The sequence below is a fragment of the Meles meles genome, chromosome 2 (genome assembly GCF_922984935.1).
Source record: "Meles meles chromosome 2, mMelMel3.1 paternal haplotype, whole genome shotgun sequence".
In the NCBI taxonomy this organism is placed as follows: Eukaryota; Metazoa; Chordata; class Mammalia; order Carnivora; family Mustelidae; genus Meles; species Meles meles.
In genome coordinates this window covers 110013909-110035607 of record NC_060067.1, presented here as the reverse complement: position 1 = coordinate 110035607, position 21699 = coordinate 110013909, and the positions used below count along the sequence as shown (strand labels likewise).

Sequence of the window (21699 nt, the reverse complement as noted above, 5' to 3'; positions counted from 1 at the left end):
GTAGATGCAATATCATTTGTAGATGTAAATATCAGATTTCTTTTCTCCTTCAGGTTTTACCATCTTCTCAGAAGATGATACAAATTTAAGAAGCTGGTTGTCTTAAAGCATAATAGGGAATGTCCTTGTTATGTGTATCACATCATAATAGGAAAGGTGCATCAATGTAAAACACATTTGTGGGTATTATATTTTAAAGCTCTCATTTTCATTTATTATTTCAAAATTGATAGCCGCGTTATGTATTTTTAAGTTGGTAAGCTAACAAAGTGACCTTAAATATAATTAAATATAAAACATATTTTAAGGTTTCAAGTTTTCCAGGGAAAAATGCCTCAGTATTCATGTCAATGTTTACAAAAATTTGGTCCAAAGTAAAATAGCCTCACGTTGTTTTGACAGGAGAAATAATGCAGTGCAAACAAAGAAGAAATGTTTGATGTGTAAGGAAATGTCAAGAACCCCTCGTCAGAATAAATGTCATTCTATGATTTCAGGGTCTAAGCACCTCTGGAAGTGAGGTTAACAAGGTAGAACCCCAAGACCTTTTGTGGCAACAGTGGAGAGGAGCAAACCAGTACCTCAAGAACATGAGCCTCAAGTCCCCAGCATCTGCTCTCCCCTTTGAGAGCAAAGGTGGCCATATCATGGCTAGAAATGGAAGCTGTTTTCTAGTCCGGCACACCCCTCACCCCAGAAGGGTCTGCCACATCAAAGGTAAGGAAATTCGAGATCCTAGAATCTCTCTCTCTCCCTGCATTTGGGCTACTTGATGATTCTGGTGGGTAAACGTGGGGATACTACTCAGAATACTTATCTAATGGTGAGGCACAGGTATGGACCATCGAGACCAGAGGCCAGACTTGAGGTTAGAGCAGAGCCTGCAGGCATCCTCTGTGCCAGGCATTAACCCTGGGACTTCCTGACTGTTAGGAAAGGGACCTGGAGAGGGGCCAAAGAGCTCACAGCAACAACTGACCAATTGGTATAAAAGTATTCAATATTTTAACAAACTGCATATTCGTGCAAGCGTTTACAGGCTAAATATTAGCCCTAGAGAAGCATACATTTTACCCTCCAGCCCTTTTTCCTTTCCTGTTACTTTCTCTCCTTTTTTCTCTTCTTTCTCCCCTTTCTCCCTCTTTCCTTCCATCTCTCCTTCCTTCTATCTTTGCCTCATGCCTTCTCTTCCCCTTTTTCTCTTTTCTTTTCTCTTTCTTTTTCTTCTCTCTTTTTCTTTCCTTCTCTCTCTTTTTCTTTCTTTCTTTTAAAATGTAGTTTCTGTAACATCATATACTGCTAATTGTCTCCCCTATCTCTCTGACTGCTCCTTCCCAGAGTTGGTTTTTTTTTTCCTGATTCTGTAGTAAATGTTGGAGTCCCTCACAACCCAGTCCTTAGCCATTTTCTCTCTTTAATCTATACTGTGACCCTACTACAATTTACTCATTCACAAGTTTCAAAAACTGTATAGACCAAGTGCTTTCAAATGTGTGTCTTAGACTCAAACTACTCTTCTAAAATTGAGACCTCCATATTCAATTGCCTGCTTGACCTATATGTGAGGCACTGGATGCTTCACGGGCACCTTGAATTTTGCTCTTTGAAACAGAACTCTGGATCTTCCTTCAAAAGTGTATTTCTCCAACTAGTCTACCTGAACTAGTAAATGGTACCATACATTTTGGGCCTTTCTTGAACTCCTTCCTTTCCTCTTGCAATACTTAGCTTGATCTTGTCACTTTCTTTTCTAAATATTTTGCAAATTAAGCTACTTCTCTCCATGGCCACTGTCACAGCTCCTTTCTAAGCCATTATTATCTCTTGGTCTAACGGCTACTTTTGTAATTCGTAGCCTCCTAACTGCCCTATTTCCACCCCTGCCCTCATCCTATCCACTCTCCACAGAATAAGATCATATTAAAATGTAAATTTATCAGTTTCAATGCCCTACTCAAAACCCTTCAGAGACTTCCCATGTATCTAAGATAAAGTTTATCTTGATATAGACTAAAAGTTCACTGTGTTGTGGCCTCTGCCTCTTATGACTCATCTCTTATCAATAGCCACCAACCCACCCATTTTCATTATACGTATGCCATACTGGACTTGCCTAAGTTCCTTGAACATATATTAAGACCTTTCCCACCTCTGGATTTTCACTATACTATTTCCTCTCACCAAAAATTCCCCTCATTATTTGCTTTTTCTCGTTTCTCAGGTTTTGGTTTAAGTGTAACTTAAAAAAAGACTTCTAGGCTCCACATCCTCAATCTAAATTCACTTTCTTTATGGTATATTCTCATAGTACTCTATCGGGGCAATTGTCTTAGATCAGGTTCTCTGGAAACTCTGGGATGGACATTTGTGTGAAGGAGGTTTATTGGGAACTGCTCTTAGGAACAACACGTATAGGAGGCCAGGGAAGCAGGACTGGACAGCGGTAATGTAAATAAAAGAAGCCTCAGTCAGTCCCATAAGAAGCCATGGACAGCTCTGTAGAGGTGTCTCAGCTTAAAGGCCTTTGTAATGCCCATCAATCACTTACTGGTCAAGTTTACATCGTGCAAGGGAGTCAGGCCTTCGTAACCCCCATCAACCACTTATTGGTCAAGTTTCCATCATGCATGAGAGCAGTCTTCAGCTGAGAGCAATTCCCAGAGAGGGACTCAGCATAAGCCATCAGTCGCTGACACATGTCAGGTGGATAGATAAGCGTGCTAGTCCTGAAGGCCTGGTTTGGGTAGTACATCCCCACATCTACTACAGCAACTATTGCAGCTTATGACTAAATATTTTTATTTGGTTATTATCAAGTATCTCCCACAAATTTGTGAGCTCCTTGAAGGCTGAAGATGTGTCTCTTTTGCTCACCACTTATTTTAAGTTTCCTAGAGTGGCTGTGATGTGAGAGGTACTAGATAATTCTTATGGAAGGAAAGAAGGAAGCTTAAATTATACTCAGATAAAAATGTAGAGCCTCTGACAGATTTTAAGGAGGGTTCATGTTCTACCCCAGCTATCTAGTTGTGTGTCCTTGAGCAAGTGATTTCATTCTTTAAAAAACTCATTCTAGCTGTATTGTAGAAAGTGGAAGGGGAACAGTGGCCTAAGAGGAGGTTAGGAGGGGAGGAGTCAAGATGGCGGAGAAGTAGCAGCCTGAGACTACATCAGGTAGCAGGAGATCAGCTCGATAGCTTATCTAAACATTGCAAACACCTACAAATCCAACGGGAGAGCGAAGAGAAGAAGAACAGCAACTCTAGAAACAGAAAATCAACCACTTTCTGAAAGGTAGGACTGGCGGAGAAGTGAATCTAAAACGACGGGAAGATAGACCGCGGGGGGAGGGGCCGGCTCCCGGCAAGTGGCGGAGGAACGGAGCACAAAATCAGGACTTTTAAAAGTCTGTTCCACTGAGGGACATTGCTCCAGGGGCTAAACCGGGGTGAAGCCCACGCGGGGCCAGCGTGGCCCCAGGCCCCGCAGGGTCACAGAAGGATCGGGGGTGTCGGAGTGTCGGAGAGCTCGCAGGTATTAGAACGGAGAAGCCGGCTGGAGAGACAGAGCCGAGGACTAAACTCTCAGCTCGGGGTTACCTTGAACTGGTCGCGGGCTGGGTGAGCTCGGAGCGCGGCTAGAGGCTGGGGATACGGGAGTGATTGGGTGCTGTCCTCTGGGGGCGCACTGAGGAGTGGGGCCCCAGGCTCTCGGCTCCTCCGGGCTGGAGACTGGGAGGCCGCCATTTTCATTCCCGTCCTCCGGAACTCTACGGAAAGTGTTCAGGGAACAGAAGCTCCCAAAAGCGAACCCGAGCCGATTACTTAGTCCGGCCACCGGTAAGGGCGGTGCAATCCCGCCTCGGGCAAAGACACTTGAGAGTCACTACAACAGGCCCCTCCCCCAGAAGATCAACAAAATATCCAGCCAGGACGAAGTTCATCTATCAAGGAGAAAGCAGATTCAATTCCTAAGACAGCAGAGCAATTCCAGAGGAGGAGAAAGCAAAGCACGGAACTCATGGCTTTCTCCCCATGATTCTTTAGTCTTGCGGCTACTTCAATTTTTTTTTCTTTTTTCAATTTTTTTTTCTTTTTTCTATTTTCTTCTTCTGCTAAATTTTTTTTAAACTTTTACCCTTTTCTTTTTTAACATTTTTTGACTAGTTCATCTAAATATATATATTTTTTCTTTCTTTTTTATATTTTTTATTTGTTTTATTTTTTAAATTTTTTTCTTTTTTTTTTTTCTTTTTTTTTCAGAAGCTGTTTTTATCCCCTTTCTCCCCCCCACAATTTGGGGTCTCTTCTGATTTGGTTACAGCGCATTTTTCCGGGGTCTTTGCCACCCTTTTAGTAGTTTATTTGCTCCTTCATATTCTCTTATCTGGACAAAATGACAAGGCGGAAAAAATCACCACAAACAAAAGAACAAGAGACAGTACCGAAGGCTAGGGACCTAATCAACACAGACATGGGTAATATGTCAGATCAAGAGTTCAGAATGACGATTCTGAACATTCTAGCCGGGCTCGAAAAAGGCATGGAAGATATTAGAGAAACCCTCTCTGGAGATATTAAAGCCCTTTCTGGAGAAATTAAAGAACTAAAATCTAACCAAGTTGAAATCAAAAAAGCTATCAATAAGGTGCAATCAAAAATGGAGGCTCTCACTGCTAGGATCAATGAGGCAGAAGAAAGAATTAGTGATATAGAAGACCAAATGACAGAGAATAAGGAAGCCGAGCAAAAGAGGGACAAACAGCTACTGGACCATGAGGGGAGAATTCGAGAGATAAGTGACACCATAAGACGAAACAACATTAGAATAATTGGGATTCCAGAAGAAGAAGAAACAGAGAGGGGAGCAGAAGGTCTATTGGAGAGAATCATTGGAGAGAATTTCCCTAATATGGCAAAGGGAACAAGCATCAAAATCCAGGAGATGCAGAGAACCCCCCTCAAAGTCAACAAGAATAGGTCCACACCCCGTCACCTAATAGTAAAATTTACAAGTCTTAGTGACAAAGAGAAAATCCTGAAAGCAGCCCGAGAAAAGAAGTCTGTAACATACAATGGTAAAAATATTAGATTGGCGGAAGACTTATCCACAGAGACCTGGCAGGCCAGAAAGAGCTGGCATGATATATTCAGAGCACTCAACGAGAAAAACATGCAGCCAAGAATACTCTATCCAGCTAGGCTATCACTGAAAATAGAAGGAGAGATCAAAAGCTTCCAGGACAAACAAAAACTGAAAGAATTTGCAAACACCAAACCAGCTCTACAGGAAATATTGAAAGGGGTCCTCTAAGCAAGGAGAGAGCCTAAAAGTAGTAGATCAGAAAGGTACAGAGACAATATACAGTAACAGTCACCTTACAGGCTAATAATGGCACTAAATTCATATCTCTCAATAGTTACCCTGAATGTTAATGGGCTAAATGCCCCAATCAAAAGACACAGGGTATCAGAATGGATAAAAAAACAAAACCCATCAGTATGTTGCCTACAAGAAACTCATTTTAGACGCGAAGACACCTCCAGATTTAAAGTGAGGGGGTGGAAAACAATTTACCATGCTAATGGGCATCAGAAGAAAGCTGGGGTGGCAATCCTTATATCAGATCAATTAGATTTTAAGCCAAAGACTATAATAAGAGATGAGGAAGGACACTATATCCTACTCAAAGGGTCTGTCCAACAAGAAGATCTAACAATTTTAAATATCTATGCCCCTAACGTGGGAGCAGCCAACTCTATCAACCAATTAATAACAAAATCAAAGAAACACATCAATAATAATACAATAATAGTAGGGGACTTGAACACTCCCCTCACTGAAATGGACAGATCATCCAAGCAAAAGATCAACAAGGAAATAAAGGCCTTAAATGACACACTGGACCAGATGGACATCACAGATATATTCAGAACATTTCATCCCAAAGCAACAGAATACACATTCTTCTCTAGTGCACATGGAACCTTCTCCAGAATAGATCACATCCTGGGTCACAAATCAGGTCTCAACCGGTATCAAAAGATTAGGATTATTCCCTGCATATTTTCAGACCACAATGCTCTGAAGCTAGAACTCAATCACAAGAGGAAAGCTGGAAAGAACCCAAATACATGGAGACTAAACAGCATCCTTCTAAAGAATGAATGGGTTAACCAGGAAATTAAAGAAGAATTGAAAAAATTCATGGAAACAAATGATAATGAAAACACAACAGTTCAAAATCTGTGGGACACAGCAAAGGCAGTCCTGAGAGGAAAATATATAGCAGTACAAGCCTTTCTCAAGAAACAAGAAAGGTCTCAAGTACACAACCTAACCCTACACGTAAAGGAGCTGGAGAAAGAACAAGAAAGAAACCCTAAACCCAGCAGGAGAAGAGAAATCATAAAGATCAGAGCAGAAATCAATGAAATAGAAACCAAAAAAAACAATAGAAAAAATCAATGAAACTAGGAGCTGGTTCTTTGAAAGAATCAATAAGATTGATAAACCCCTGGCCAGACTCATCAAAAAGAAAAGAGAAAGGACCCAAATCAATAAAATCATGAATGAAAGAGGAGAGATCACAACTAACACCAAAGAAATACAGACAATTATAAGAACATACTATGAGCAACTCTACGCCAACAAATTGGACAATCTGGAAGAAATGGATGCATTCCTAGAGACATATAAACTACCACAACTGAACCAGGAAGAAATAGAAAACCTGAACAGGCCCATAACCAGTAAGGAGATTGAAACAGTCATCAAAAATCTCCAAACAAACAAAAGCCCAGGGCCAGACGGCTTCCCAGGGGAATTCTACCAAACATTTAAAGAAGAACTCATTCCTATTCTCTTGAAACTGTTCCAAAAAATAGAAACGGAAGGAAAACTTCCAAACTCATTTTATGAGGCCAGCATCACCTTGATCCCAAAACCAGACAAGGATCCCACCAAAAAAGAGAACTACAGACCAATATCCTTGATGAACACAGATGCAAAAATTCTCGCCAAAATACTAGCCAATAGGATTCAACAGTACATTAAAAGGATTATTCACCACGATCAAGTGGGATTTATTCCAGGGCTGCAGGGTTGGTTCAACATCCGCAAATCAATCAATGTGATAGAACACATTAATAAAAGAAAGAACAAGAACCATATGATACTCTCAATAGATGCTGAAAAAGCATTTGACAAAGTACAGCATCCCTTCCTGATCAAAACTCTTCAAAGTGTGGGGATAGAGGGCACATACCTCAATATTATCAAAGCCATCTATGAAAAACCCACCGCAAATATCATTCTCAATGGAGAAAACCTGAAAGCTTTTCCGTTAAGGTCAGGAACACGGCAGGGATGTCCATTATCACCACTGCTATTCAACATAGTACTAGAAGTCCTAGCCTCAGCAATCAGAAAACAAAAAGAAATTAAAGACATCCAAATTGGTAAAGAAGAAGTCAAACTATCACTCTTCTCAGATGATATGATACTATATGTGGAAAACCCAAAAGACTCCACTCCAAAACTGCTAGAACTTGTACAGGAATTCAGTAAAGTGTCAGGATATAAAATCAATGCACAGAAATCAGTTGCATTTCTGTACACCAACAACAAGACTGAAGAAAGAGAAATTAAGGAGTCAATCCCATTTACAATTGTACCCAAAACTATAAGATACCTAGGAATAAACCTAACCAAAGAGACTAAGAATCTATACACAGAAAATTATAAAGTACTCATGAAAGAAATTGAGGAAGACACAAAAAAATGGAAAAATGTTCCATGCTCCTGGATTGGAAGAATAAATATTGTGAAAATGTCTATGCTACCTAAAGCAATCTACACATTTAATGCAATCCCTATCAAAATACCATCCATTTTTTTCAAAGAAATGGAACAAATAATCCTCAAATTTATATGGAACCAGAAAAGACCTCGAATAGCCAAAGGAATATTGAAGAACATAGCCAAAGTTGGTGGCATCACAATTCCAGACTTCAAGCTCTATTACAAAGCTGTCATCATCAAGACAGCATGGTACTGGCACAAAAACAGACACATAGATCAGTGGAACAGAATAGAGAGCCCAGAAATCGACCCTCAACTCTATGGTCAACTCATCTTCGACAAAGCAGGAAAGAATGTCCAATGGAAAAAAGACAGCCTCTTCAATAAATGGTGCTGGGAAAATTGGACAGCCACATGCAGAAAAATGAAATTGGACCACTTCCTTACACCACACATGGAAATAGACTCCAAATGGATGAAGGACCTCAATGTGAGAAAGGAATCCATCAAAATCCTTGAGGAGAATGCAGGCAGCAACCTCTTCGACCTCAGCCGTAGCAACATCTTCCTAGGAACAACGGCAAAGGCAAGGGAAGCAAGGGCAAAAATGAACTATTGGGATTTCATCAAGATCAAAAGCTTTTGCACAGCCAAGGAAACAGTTAACAAAACCAAAAGACAACTGACAGAATGGGAGAAGATATTTGTAAACGACATATCAGATAAAGGGCTAGTATCCAAAATCTATAAGGAACTTAGCAAACTCAACACCCAAAGAACAAACAATCCAATCAAGAAATGGGCAGAGGACATGAACAGACATTTCTGCAAAGAAGACATCCAGATGGCCAACAGACACATGAAAAAGTGCTCCACGTCACTCGGCATCAGGGAAATACAAATCAAAACCACAATGAGATATCACCTCACACCAGTCAGAATGGCTAAAATTAACAAGTCAGGAAATGACAGATGCTGGCGAGGATGTGGAGAAAGGGGAACCCTCCTCCACTGTTGGTGGGAATGCAAGCTGGTGCAACCACTCTGGAAAACAGCATGCAGGTTCCTCAAAATGTTGAAAATAGAACTACCCTATGACCCAGCAATTGCACTACTGGGTATTTACCCTAAAGATACAAACATACTGATCCGAAGGGGCACGTGTACCCGAATGTTTATAGCAGCAATGTCTACAATAGCCAGACTATGGAAAGAACCTAGATGTCCATCAACAGATGAATGGATAAAGAAGAGGTGGTATATATACACAATGGAATACTATGCAGCCATCAAAAGAAATGAAATCATGCCATTTGCGACGACGTGGATGGAACTAGAGCGTATCATGCTTAGTGAAATAAGTCAATCGGAGAAAGACAACTATCATATGATCTCCCTGATATGAGGACATGGAGAAGCAACATGGGGGGGTAGGGGGATAGGAGAAGAGTAAATGAAACAAGATGGGATTGGGAGGGAGACAAACCATAAATGACTCTTAATCTCACAAAACAAACTGGGGGTTGCTGGGGGAAGGTGGGATTGGGAGAGGGGGAGCGGGCTATGGACATTGGGGAGGGGAGGTGAACCATAAGAGACTATGGACTCTGAAAAACAACCTGAGGGTTTTGAAGGGTCAGGGGTGGGAGGTTGGGGCAACCTGAGGGTTTTGAAGGGTCAGGGGTGGGAGGTTGGGGGAACAGGTGGTGGGTAATGGGGAGGGCACGTTTTGCATGGAGCACTGGGTGTTGTGCAAAAAGAATGAATACTGTTACACTGAAAAAATAAATAAAATGAAAGAGGAGGTTAGGAGATCAGTTGAAAGGCTGATCAGTTGAAAGTGCGAGGGGTGAAGGATGGGCCAGGGCAGACAGCAGGGCAGAGAAGTGAAGACTGAACTTTGGGTTAGAGCAAGAGAAAAGCCCAAATGAGCAGTACAGGGAAAGCCATCACAGGGTTATGAGATAAAATCAGATTGAATGAGAATGGCTGGGTGATCACCAAAGACAAATTCCTAAAGAAGATCAGGAAAATGAAGGCCAAGAGAGAGCAAACAGATATTACAATAAAGAAGTCATAGATGGCTTGGAATCTGTTGTCTTGGCAAAATCTGACGATACAGGTTTTTAAAACCCACATGAGAAAAACATTGCATTTCGTTAGAACTTTTTTTGTCTATGAGGGCAAATATTACCAAATTGAGTGTAATATTTTTTTCTGACTCCCAAATACTTGAAAGTACTTGATATATAACTCCTGTATATGTAATTCACATTCTGCCTTGAATTATCTTATACCTATAATACAGTATAAAACTGTTGGCAGGCAAAGTGTTGACTTTTATGTCTTCACCCCCTGCAATGCTTACCACAAAGCTTTGCTTATAGTACTATATGTCCACATATAAATATACGTTCAACTGAATAGAAAATTTTCTTTGGAAATCTTTCAACGAAATCCATGCTAATTCTAAAAAGCCTAGTAACTGGAATTGCATGAGGAAGAGAAGAGCAGCAACCTGCTCTATTCTGACTGTTAACAGATTTGTAGTTTGAACCCACACTCAGCACAAGGACACTACAACTGGTTTCACTAGTTTCACCTCAAAGATAATTCTTATGGTCCATTTTACCAACATTCAAAAGTTTAAGTCTGTGAGATCTAATGCTATTTTAGTAAATAAATCCTTAAAAATTAAATCATCAGTAAGTTTGTTCATTCTAAGAAATGTTAATTTAAAGTCTCTATTTGTGATACATATATGCTCTTTGTTAGCAACACAACATAAGCCAGTTTCTGCTCACAATGTACTTGGAGGAGATAGGAATAATAGGAAATAATTATAATACATTGTGTTATGAGCAGTGATAGAAGTATGCTGGAAGTTCAGATGTAATACACAGATAGGGAAACCACTGGAGGAGTGTCAAGAATGCATTTCACAGAGTTTTATACTGGAAGACACATGATAAAAATTAAGAAGAAACAATTAGTGGGACTTGGGCATTTACTGGATTTAAGGATGGAATAAAAAGTCTAGAATTATTATCAGTTTTTTTTTAACTTGGTTAACTGGGTGGATAGTGAACCAACTATTAATCTTGAGCATATAGGATGAAGGACATATGTAAGAGGTAAGATTAAAAGCTTCATTTCAGACAACCTTGTTGTACTTGATACACCAATGGAATATTCAGGAGTAAATGACCAAGTAGAGAAATGGATAGAAGGACTTGGAGGCTAAGGGTTAGATGAGGGTAAAGTAGATGTGAAAAGCAGGAGCATTTAGGTTAAAACAGTAATGTTATCGCCCAAGAAAAAAATCCCAACAGAACTCTGAAAAACACAGGGATGGATAGACACAGAAAATCCAGAGAAAGAGACTGAAAAGAAATAGCAGAGATGCTGTGATAGAAAAAATTCTCTGAAAACAGAGAGAAATGGTTTTAAATTATATTTGCTTGGCAGAAGTTTTTAAGCTATATTCAGAAGAGTCCTAGAGATTTGGGCAAGAGACAAAGATGGAGTAAAATGTGTTTGAACAAAGGGCACAATAGCCAAAGAAATTTGAGTACCCATACTTCATGGCAAAAAGCATTATATTTAGTCATGGAATTAAATGAGGCTTTTTGGAACTTTTGCTAAAGCCATATTTTGAGATCATCTATGCATGACTTGCTAAGAAGTAATTTAAAAACTAGCCCTATGATGGTAGCCTATCTCTAGGCTTTTTTTGCTTTAGAGAAAACTTCATAGAAAGGAGAGAGAGTGAAGATTTCTTTGAAAAGAGTCACTGGGGTACTGTGTGCTTCCCTTCCCCTCCACGAAGAGCAGTAATAGCTACCTTCACCAAACGTGCAGGGCTTTCCAGGGAATCATTTATGGAGAATGTCTAGAGAGGAGACAGGTCTCACAGGCTAGCTAGCTCCTTGCCCATTCTGTTCCTGGTCTGCCCTACCCTGTTTCTGTAGTGGATCATGGGGAGACTACACAGTGAACTTGTTCTGTATCTTCTGTGATGTGGAGGACACAGAGAATGGTGTCTGACTCTCCTCTAAAATCTCAAAACAAGAGCTGCCTGGAGCTGGCTGAAGCTCACTGTGTCAGTGGCACAGACTGGGATTAAGTAGCTCTCCCACAGAAGACCAGGCAAAGAGTGTTGTTTCCTGTGGGCTGGAGTGGACACTTGGAGGAAGCTGGTCGAGGACAGCCCAAGAGGACTAACTCATTGGACAACTCCAGCCCAGAGAGGCTGGTGACATTTCACCTAGGGTGAAGGTGGGAAGAAAGAGATGTTAGCAATTATCTGGTAGATAAATTATCCATGACTATGAACAGTGTCAGAGATTTCCTCAGCCAGGGGTCTCCAAAGAACCCATAAAAATACCTCATGAGAGAAAGAGCCAGCATTTCTTCTCTGCCTCACAGATCTGTTTTCACAGATGCCTCAACACTAAATTAAAAACCACTAAGCAAGCAGGACTTCGTGTCCCCTTCACTATTCCTTCATCTTCCACTCCTACTCCAGAGGAGCTGACAGCAGTGAGTGGGGAAGGAAGAGTGGAAGAGCAAGGGGGAGGAAAAACAGACCATACCCCCACTCTCTGGCTGGTCTGTAGAGGCTGGGTCATGTTTGGCCTGGAGAGGAGGGTGTGATGTGGAATAGTAATATTTTTATAGCACTTGGTATCCTGATAGTAGTATTTGGCATTCTTGATGGAAAGTTTTATGCACAATAAAGATTAATGCAGTTACTTGTTACTTTAAAGTGAACTTTAAAATTTAACTTTAAAATTTAAACTTCAACTTATATTTAAATATTTAAAATTTATAATTTTAAACTTAAATTTTAAATTTACCTTACAAATTTTATTATTTTGCTTATGCATCTAGAAAATTTTAACAATCACTTCAAGGGGATCTTTGATTAATATTTAGTCCTATTCATAAACTTAGTAAAAGAATACCTTTAGAGGTTTAAATGTCAAGTACGCATTAAGTAGACTTGATTTTTTTTTAAATATTTCACATCTTTATCATGTGAATTCTCACCAAGCTATAAATAACTCTTATAAATTAAATAAATTAAGCATAAATATGGACAAATACATTATTTAAAACACTTCTATACTGTTTACCAACTTAATGATATTCTTGTGCTTTTCTGCTTAATATTATATATATTTTAAAAACACGTATGCAATGGTTTTTACTAAACTCAACCCATGAATAAGAATGGTATGTAGTTCTCACATTTTATAATTTCTATCTTTTATTTGAAACCTTTCCAATGTTAAAAGCACACCATCAAGTAGGGAAACAGTTACCTTGGGCAAAAAAAAAAAAACAAAAAAAAAGAAAAGGAAAAATAATTAGAGTTACTTTCGCATTAAACTGGGGTTGCATATCAATCAGAAAATTAGGCAGGAATGTGAACTTTGAATCTTCACCCAGCAGTCTCTGAAAGGTGAGTCCTTCGGAATCCTGACAGAACAGAAATTTGATGTCCAGTAAGAGGAGCTGGTCCTTCCTGAGCCCCAGACTCCATTACCTAATTCTCTGTATTTTGAGGAAGTTAGTGAAATTCCCACTCATGTTGTCCTGATCTCCTTCGCTGTTGGGCTGGGTTTCACATTTCCCCGACTACCTTTAAATCATTTACTACTGTCCCATTTGACTCTGAAGCCACTTTAATGGCATTGCACTTTCTACATTTTTATGTAGTTCTTTCCTAACTCTGGGATAGATAGAATCTGAATTCTTTCATATTACTTATTACCATTTTTTAATTAAAGGAGATAACAGAGAAAGTAGGGATTTCACCATTGATTTGTCTCCATGTTAATATCTTATTTCATTTGGTAAGCAATTTTTCACCATGGACCTGGGTCAATCACTATCTCAGATGTTTAAGATAAAATGGTAAGATGTGATGTTATCTTCAAAAATTTTATTCTCATTTCTATTTGGAACCAGTTACTATCAGTAAAGTTCTAAGTATCAGACTAAATAAAAGGTTTATATTTGGCTGTGTTATTCATTCATTTGATAAATAATCACAGAGCATCAGCTTTGCGCCAGGCACTATTCTAGACACTGGGAATAGAGTGGCAAACAAAAGAAAACAGACAAAATGCATGCTTTCATGAAGCTTGAATTCGAGGGCAGCTCAGCCCAGCAATGTGCAAACAGATATGATAGGTCACAAATGCTATGGGAAGAATAAAAGCACTCAAAGGGACAGTGTGAGGGGGTAAATTTCAGTCAGGGTTTCCAGCAAAGACCTTTTTGATGTCATTGAGCAAATAAGAAGGCGGTGGACTGATAGTCCTAGAAGGAAATTGAGAAAAATGGGCAAGTATGAAAAACACTATTCAGAAGCTTCCTGTGCAACTTCTTGGAAACAAAGCAGATATCCATTCCTATCTCTCAAAACTTCTCACTGTTTAACATAGAGCAAAGTCCTGTTTACCTTCATTTCCTAAGCTGTCTAGTATGTCATGACCATGGCATTGATACCAGGAGGAGGATCTGTCTATAATTCAATAAATGAGCCAAAGGCAAATAACTGTTACAAGAGAGTGAAGGAGCCTAGAAAGCTTAGACATGAGGAAGGAGGTTCCTTTGTACCGTGTTTTCCTTCCTTCCCTCCACCACAATCTACCTCATCCTGACTCCTATTCTGAGCTCCCATTGCTGTTTAAACCTTCTGCGAGGACAAAAACAGGGCCAGTGTATGTCTTTTCAGAGGCCGTGTACTGAGACATTCTGGATGCTTCCAAACCCCTGAATGTGATATTCATGAAGAGGGCTAACCTAGTTCCTCAGTCATCCTCCAGACTTGGGAAATGAGAGGTCTGTCTGGGATAGAGTCAGATCTGTTGTACTTAACCGTTAACCCTGAGATCAAAGATGTGAGCCTGGTTCTCCAGGCTAAAAAGATGGCAGAACATTTTCAGGAAGCACGTATGGCAAACATAATTTGCTACACTGACCTTCAAAGAATAGCCACCTGGCACTGGTTCATACAATTTTATAGTCTGACATCTTGTGTACACTTAATGATATCTGGTTGGGAAATGGCTGATCATTCGAAGAAAATCTGCCCCAAACCTAATGTGGTTGTTTGGTCTGTTTATCCTTACCTAGGTTTGAATAACATTCCCATCTGTACCGTGAATGATGATGACAACTCATTGGGAGCATTGTGGGGTGTTGGCCAGTTCAACCACTTAGAGAAGGACGAGATACCATTTGCCAAATGCGGTTATGCACCCAGCGCTGTAGCCCCGGAGAGCCCCCTCAGAGGAGTCTCGCCAGCCCCAAACAATGTCAAGGTGCCCCCAAGGCCTCATTCTGGTGAGTCCCCTGCAACTCATGAAATCTTTCCTGAGGCCTCCTGAAAACTATTGGGGGTGGCGGGGGTGGGGAGGGCAGGGAGGATAGTCTCTATGATTGTTTATATAGCTGCAGCGATTTTTTTTTTTAATTTTTATTTGTTTATTTACAGCATAACAGTGTTCATTGTTTTGGCATCACACCCAGTGCTCCATGCAGTACGTGCCCTCCCTATTACCCACCACCTGGTTCCTCAACCTCCCACCCCCCCCCACCCCCCTGCCACCCCTTCATAACCCTCTGGTTGTTTTTCAGAGTCCATAGTCTCTCATGGTTCATCTCCCCTTCCAGTTTCCCTCAACTTCCTTCTCCTCTCCATCTCCCCATGTCCTCCATGTTATTTGTTATGCTCCACAAATAAGTGAGACCATATGATACTTGACTCTCTCTGCTTGACTTATTTCGCTCAGCATAATTTCTTCCAGTCCCGTCCATGTTGCTACAAAAGTTGGGTATTCGTCCTTTCTGATGGAGGCATAATACTCCATTGTGTATATGGACCACATCTTCCTTATCCATTCATCCGTTGAAGGGCATCTTGGTTCTTTCCACAGTTTGGCGACCGTAGCCATTGCTGCAATAAACATTGGGGTACAAATGGCCCTTCTTTTCACTACATCTGTATCTTTGGGGTAAATACCCAGCAGTGCAATTGCAGGGTCATAGGGAAGCTCTATTTTTAATTTCTTCAGGAATCTCCACACTGTTCTCCAAAGTGGCTGCACTAACTTGCATTCCCACCAACAGTGTAAGAGGGTTCCCCTTTCTTCACATCCTCTCCAGCACACGTTGTTTCCTGTCTTGCTAATTTTGGCCATTCTAACTGGTGTTAGGTGGTATCTCAATGTTGTTTTAATTTGAATCTCCCTGATGGCTAGTGATGATGAACATTTTTTCATGTGTCTGATAGCCATTTGTATGTCTTCATTGGAGAAGTGTCTGTTCATATCTTCTGCCCATTTTTTGATATGATTATCTGTTTTGTGTGTGTTGAGTTTGAGAAGTTCTTTATAGATCCTGGATATCAACCTTTTGTCTGTACTGTCATTTGCAAATATCTTCTCCCATTCCGTGGGTTGCCTCTTTGTTTTGTTGACTGTTTCCTTTGCTGTGCAGAAGCTTTTGATCTTGATGAAGTCCCAAAAGTTCATTTTCGCTTTTGTTTCCTTGGCCTTTGGAGACTTATCTTGAAAGAAGTTGCTGTGGCTGATATCGAAGAGGTTACTGCCTATGTTCTCCTCTAGGATTCTGATAGATTCCTGTCTCACGTTGAGGTCTTTTATCCATTTCGAGTTTATCTTTTTGTACGGTGTAAGAGAATGGTCGAGTTTCATTCTTCTACATATCGCTGTCCAGTTTTCCCAGCACCATTTATTGAAGAGACTGTCTTTTTTCCATTGAATATTTTTTCCTGTTTTGTCGAAGATTATTTGACCATAGAGTTGAGGGTCCATATCTGGGCTCTCCACTCTGTTCCACTGGTCTATGTGTCCGTTTTTATGCCAGTACCACGCTGTCTTGGTGATCACAGCTTTGTAGTAAAGCTTGAAATCGGGTAACGTGATGCCGCCAGTTTTGTTTTTGTTTTTCAACATTTCCTTAGCAATTCGGGGTCTCTTCTGGCTCCATACAAATTTTAGGATTATTTGCTCCAGCTCTTTGAAAAATATCGGTGGAATTTTGATCGGAATGGCATTAAAAGTATAGATAGCTGCAGCGATTTTTAAGGAGTCATGAAATTTTCTCACTATAAAATAGGAAATTCATTATAAAAAGTTTTCACTCATTTAATCTCATTTCAGTAGTTCAGTAATGTTAATACATATTATTGTCTTTATTATGTCCAGGACATATATGTGTGGTTCTTGTCTCTAATGGCGACAGAAGTACCTAAGAGGTACTAAAAATGAATGTTTAGCCAACATGATTGGGGAAACTACTGCAACAAAAAGTGAGTCAGGGAAATGCAGTAGTGATGGAATTTCGTGCTTCCGTCTTCCCCCGCCAGACGGTCAGCTCCTGAAACTCCTGGCCCAGTGTTATTGCCTTATGTGTTTCTGGTATTCTTAGTGTTTCCCCAGGTTCCAGCACAGTGTTTGATCTTTAGTAATCAATTAATTAATGTTTACTGAATTGAAACAAAAAGTACATGTTCTGTAATCAGTAGAACAAAGAGTTAACAATATTATATTTTTGGAAGTTACAAGAGGAGATTTAAAATTTTTCATCACAAGAAAGAGTTGGGAAATTTTGTGAGGGAATAGTTAACTACACTTAACTGTGATCATCATTTTGCAATATATACACAGATCATTATGTTGTATGTCTTACACTAATATATTTTTTAAATTATAGTATGGCAAAATCTAAAGCGCTAGGTAAAACAGAAGGGTGGTGGAAATTGTATCCAGTTCTCTTTCTCTGATTTTTTTTTTAAGATTTTATTTATTTATTTGACAGAGAGACAGCAAGAGGCGGAACATAAGTAGGGAAGTGGGAGAGGAAAGCAGGTTTTCCGCTGAGCAGGGAGCCCGATGTGGGGCTCTATCCCAAGACCCTGGGATCATGACCTGAGCCGAAGGCAGATGTTTAACCCACTGAGCCACCCAGGCGCCCCTCTCTTTCTCTTACTACTGAAAGTTTCAGGGCACATGAAAATTATTTTGGTATAATGTGGGAAAATATATTATCCTTCAAAGGATAGCCATAAGATGGACCATTAGTACTTACCATGTGATTCCAATCTAAGGTCTTCACACTTGTTAACTCATTTCATGCTTTCAAGAGTTCCTCTTCCTTACACACTAGCAACAAGGAATCAAAACCCCACATATGCCACCTTCTTTCTGGTGTTCCTTTTTATACCTTAAACCCAGAAACTTAACAGTTACATTTGCAAGAGCCCCTGGATGGGAGTGAAGTGTAAGCTTTACATTTCAGATGTGGGGCTCAGGTCATTGTTTTGGCTGCTGTCTGCCCTCAGGCATGACTGGAGACAAGGGCTCCCCCCACCCCTCCAGCTACGATATCCCGGTGCTCAGATTCTGGAGTTGTGGGTGTCTGTGGCAAAGTCAGCAGATATGGTGGCCTTCTGACAGTAGCAGTGACCCAGTGCCTAATCTTTAGCCTCACAGATGCTGTGACAGCAACTGAAGTGTGAGGGGCATCCTGACTCCCCTTCCTCCTGATTGTGGTAAAGGCTGTGCCCCCTGGGTGGCCCAGGGGCAAGGCGCTGCTCTTGAAGTGATTTGTGACGGTCAGCACCAGAGTTCTTTGCTCCAGCCCTTCCAGTGAGATTGCAAACACCTAATTCTCTGTCTAATTTACAGTCTAGTTTCCCACAAGTGAACACTAACTTGATAGACTCACAGCCCATAACTCTGTTCTTCCTACTTCCTTCCTGCTCTCTTCTGGAGAGAAGTAACTTTATAATATTTTTCTTTCTACAGCTCGGACTAATGAATTCAGTTACTTTTGGGAAATGCACCAAATCTTTTCATCTTTTAAGAAATTATGTTAACTGTTTTTCCATAAAAAAGATAACATTGCTTATGGAGAATATAACTTTAAGTTAACGCAAAAGGGAATTAGGTAAACATTTAAATGGTTTTAGTGTGGTTTTGTAAGATGAATCTATGAAATGTGTAGGGGTGAGAGACTGACGAAATAAGAAATAAAATAAAAAATGCAATTATGACTCAGCACACATCTCCTTCTGGCCACAAGTCAAACAGCACACATATAATCTCTTTGATTAGAGAAGGTGTTGGTTATATGGACAGGAAACAGAGAAAAACATGTCATACTGAAATACATACTTCTAAAAATTAGTTTAGCCGGATCGAGAAAGCTCTTCCAGTCTTTCTTTGTACCATCTTCCTGGGCATTGAATTAGTTTTGTAAACATAAAGATCCTTTTCTTATGTTATTGTAGTATAACTTTACCTGCAAGGTTCCCAATATTTATAAACATATTTCTGAGTTGACCTTATTTGAAATCCAGATATACTCTCATTTATTTCAGAACTGATGTCTGTGTCATGTGATAGAAGTTTTTTCAGTTTGATCTAAATATAATTTCCTTGCAATATCATTTCAGAGCCCTGTAGAAAAATCAAGGAGTGCTTCAAAACTTCCAGTGAGAATCCCTTAGCAATTAAGAAGGTAAAGAAACAACTATTTACAGTTATCTATTTAGTTCAGTTTCTGTCATTTCCTCTCCTTTTCTTCACATACCTTTCTGAAAAGGTACATTTCACAATATTTTTTACAGCTTTTTAAAACATTTTTTAACTTAAATTCAATTTAGTTAACATACACTGTATTCTTAGTTTCCCGGGTAGAGGTCAGTGATTCATCAGTTGCATGTAACACCCGGTGCTCATTCCATCACATGCCCTCCTTACTGCCCATCACCCGGTTACTCCATCCCACCACCATGACCCCTCCAGCAACCCTCAGTTTGTTTCCTAGAGTCTCTTATGGTTTGCCTCATTCTGTTTTCATCCTATTTTATTTTTCCTTCCCTTCCCCTGTGTTCATCTATTTTGTTTCTTAAATTCCACATATGAGTAAAATTATATGACATTTCTCTTTCTCTGACTTATTTTGCTTAGCATAATACCCTCTAGTTCCATCCATGTTGTTGTAAATTGACATGACATAATGCTGTATGTTAACTACTGGAATTTAAATAGAAACATTAAAAATGGTTTATTTAACTCAGCATCATTATTTTAAAATTTACCCATGTTGTTATATTGACCAATAACTCATTCCTTTTTATTGCTAAGTAGTATTCAGTTGTATAAGGGTATCCCACAATGGGTATCCCACAATTTGTGTACATGCTCACCCGATGATGGACATTTAGCTTGTTTCCAATTTTTGCCAAAGCCGATATGAACATTTGTGTACAAGTCTTTGTATGGGTATATATTTTCTTTTCTCTTGGTTAAATAGGTAGATGTGGAATGACTGGGTCTTATTATAGGTGTGGGTTTAAATTATTGAGAAATTGCCAAAATGTTTTCCAAAGTGGTTGTATGATTTTATATTTCCACCAGCAGTTTACCAATTTCCTTTCCCCTACATCTTGCCAAAATTTAGGATGGTCAGTATTTTTAAATTTAGCCAATTTAGTGGGTGTGTTGTGGCATCTCATTATGGTTTTAATTTGCATTTCCCTGACAACTAGTGAGGTTGATCTCCTGTCGTGTTCTTACTTGCCATCCGTATATCTTCTTTTGAGAAATGCATGTTCAAATATTTGCTCATTTTGTAAATTGGGTTGTGGGTCTTTTATTATGAAGTTTTAAAGATTCTTTATATAGTCTAGATAAAAATTATTTTGTCACATACACATTTTGCAATTTTTTTTTTCTGGTCTGAGGCTTACCTTTGGTTTTTAGAACAGGGACTTTTGAAGAACCAAAATTTATAACTTTGATTAAGTCCAAATTTAAAATTTTTCTATCAGTAGTTTCAGGTCCACATGATGTTTACCTCTCTATTGTGCCTTACTGTAAAGGCTAACCTCTAGTTCAATGTTGAATAGAAGTGATGAGAGCAGACACTGTTGCCTCACACCTAATTATAGGGGTAAACCTTATACTCTCATCATTGAATGTGATGTCAGTTTTTTAATTTATAGATGCTCTTCACATGGCTTGAGGAATTTCCTTTCCATTCCTAGTGTTCTATAAGTTTATATCAGAAATAGGGATTGGATTTTGCATGCACCTATTTGAAACGATCACTCTTTTTAAATCTGCTAATATGGTGAATTGCATGGGTTGACTTCTAAATGTTAAACTACCCTTTCATTGCTGGCAGGGGGGTGGGGGTGGCGGAAACCCAGTTGGTCATGTTGTGTTATTCTTTTCGTATATTTAATTTCATAAAATATTGCTTAACATTCTTGTGTCTATGTTCATAATGAATATGAGTTTGCAGTTTACTTGTAATGTCTTTTGTGGTTTTAGTACTAGCATAACCCTGGCTTCATAGAGTAAGTTCAGAATTTCTCTTTAAAATTCTGGGAGATTTTATGTAGAATTGGTACTATTTCTTTCTTAAAATTTTGTAGAATTCTTCAGTGAGGGCGTCTGGGCCTGGAGTTTTCTTAGCGTTAGGGTTTTAACTACAAATTCAGTTTCTTATTTTCATATAGATATAGACCATTTGGATACAGATACATTCAGGTTATCTGTTTCTTCTTTAGTGAGCTTTGGTAGTTTCTGTTATTCAAAGTATTTGTCCATTTCATCTAAGTTGTTCAATTTACTGATATAAAGTCATTCATAACATATCCTTTTAAAGATTATATGATCTGTAGAGATGTTCTACCTCTCATTCCTGACATTGGGAATTTGTGTCTTCTTTTTTTTCTTGATGAATCTAACTAGAGGTTTGGTAGTTTTATTGATTTTCTCTAAGAATAAACTTTTTATTTCATTGATGTTATCTGTTGTTCTGATTTTCTTTTCCTATTTCATC

The 21699-nt window shown here is 39.3% G+C and overlaps 1 protein-coding gene across 1 annotated transcript in view; it reads left to right on the top strand.

The window, feature by feature from the left end:
- Positions 1–590: 590 nt before the first annotated feature.
- C2H4orf17 (chromosome 2 C4orf17 homolog) overlaps positions 591–21699 on the top strand; it is a 33824-nt gene continuing 12715 nt past the window's right edge. The window contains exons 1-3 of the mRNA XM_045987568.1: positions 591–717; positions 14953–15162; positions 19301–19365. Coding sequence (XP_045843524.1) covers positions 591–717; positions 14953–15162; positions 19301–19365 — 402 coding nt within the window. The remainder of the gene's footprint in view (positions 718–14952; positions 15163–19300; positions 19366–21699) is intronic.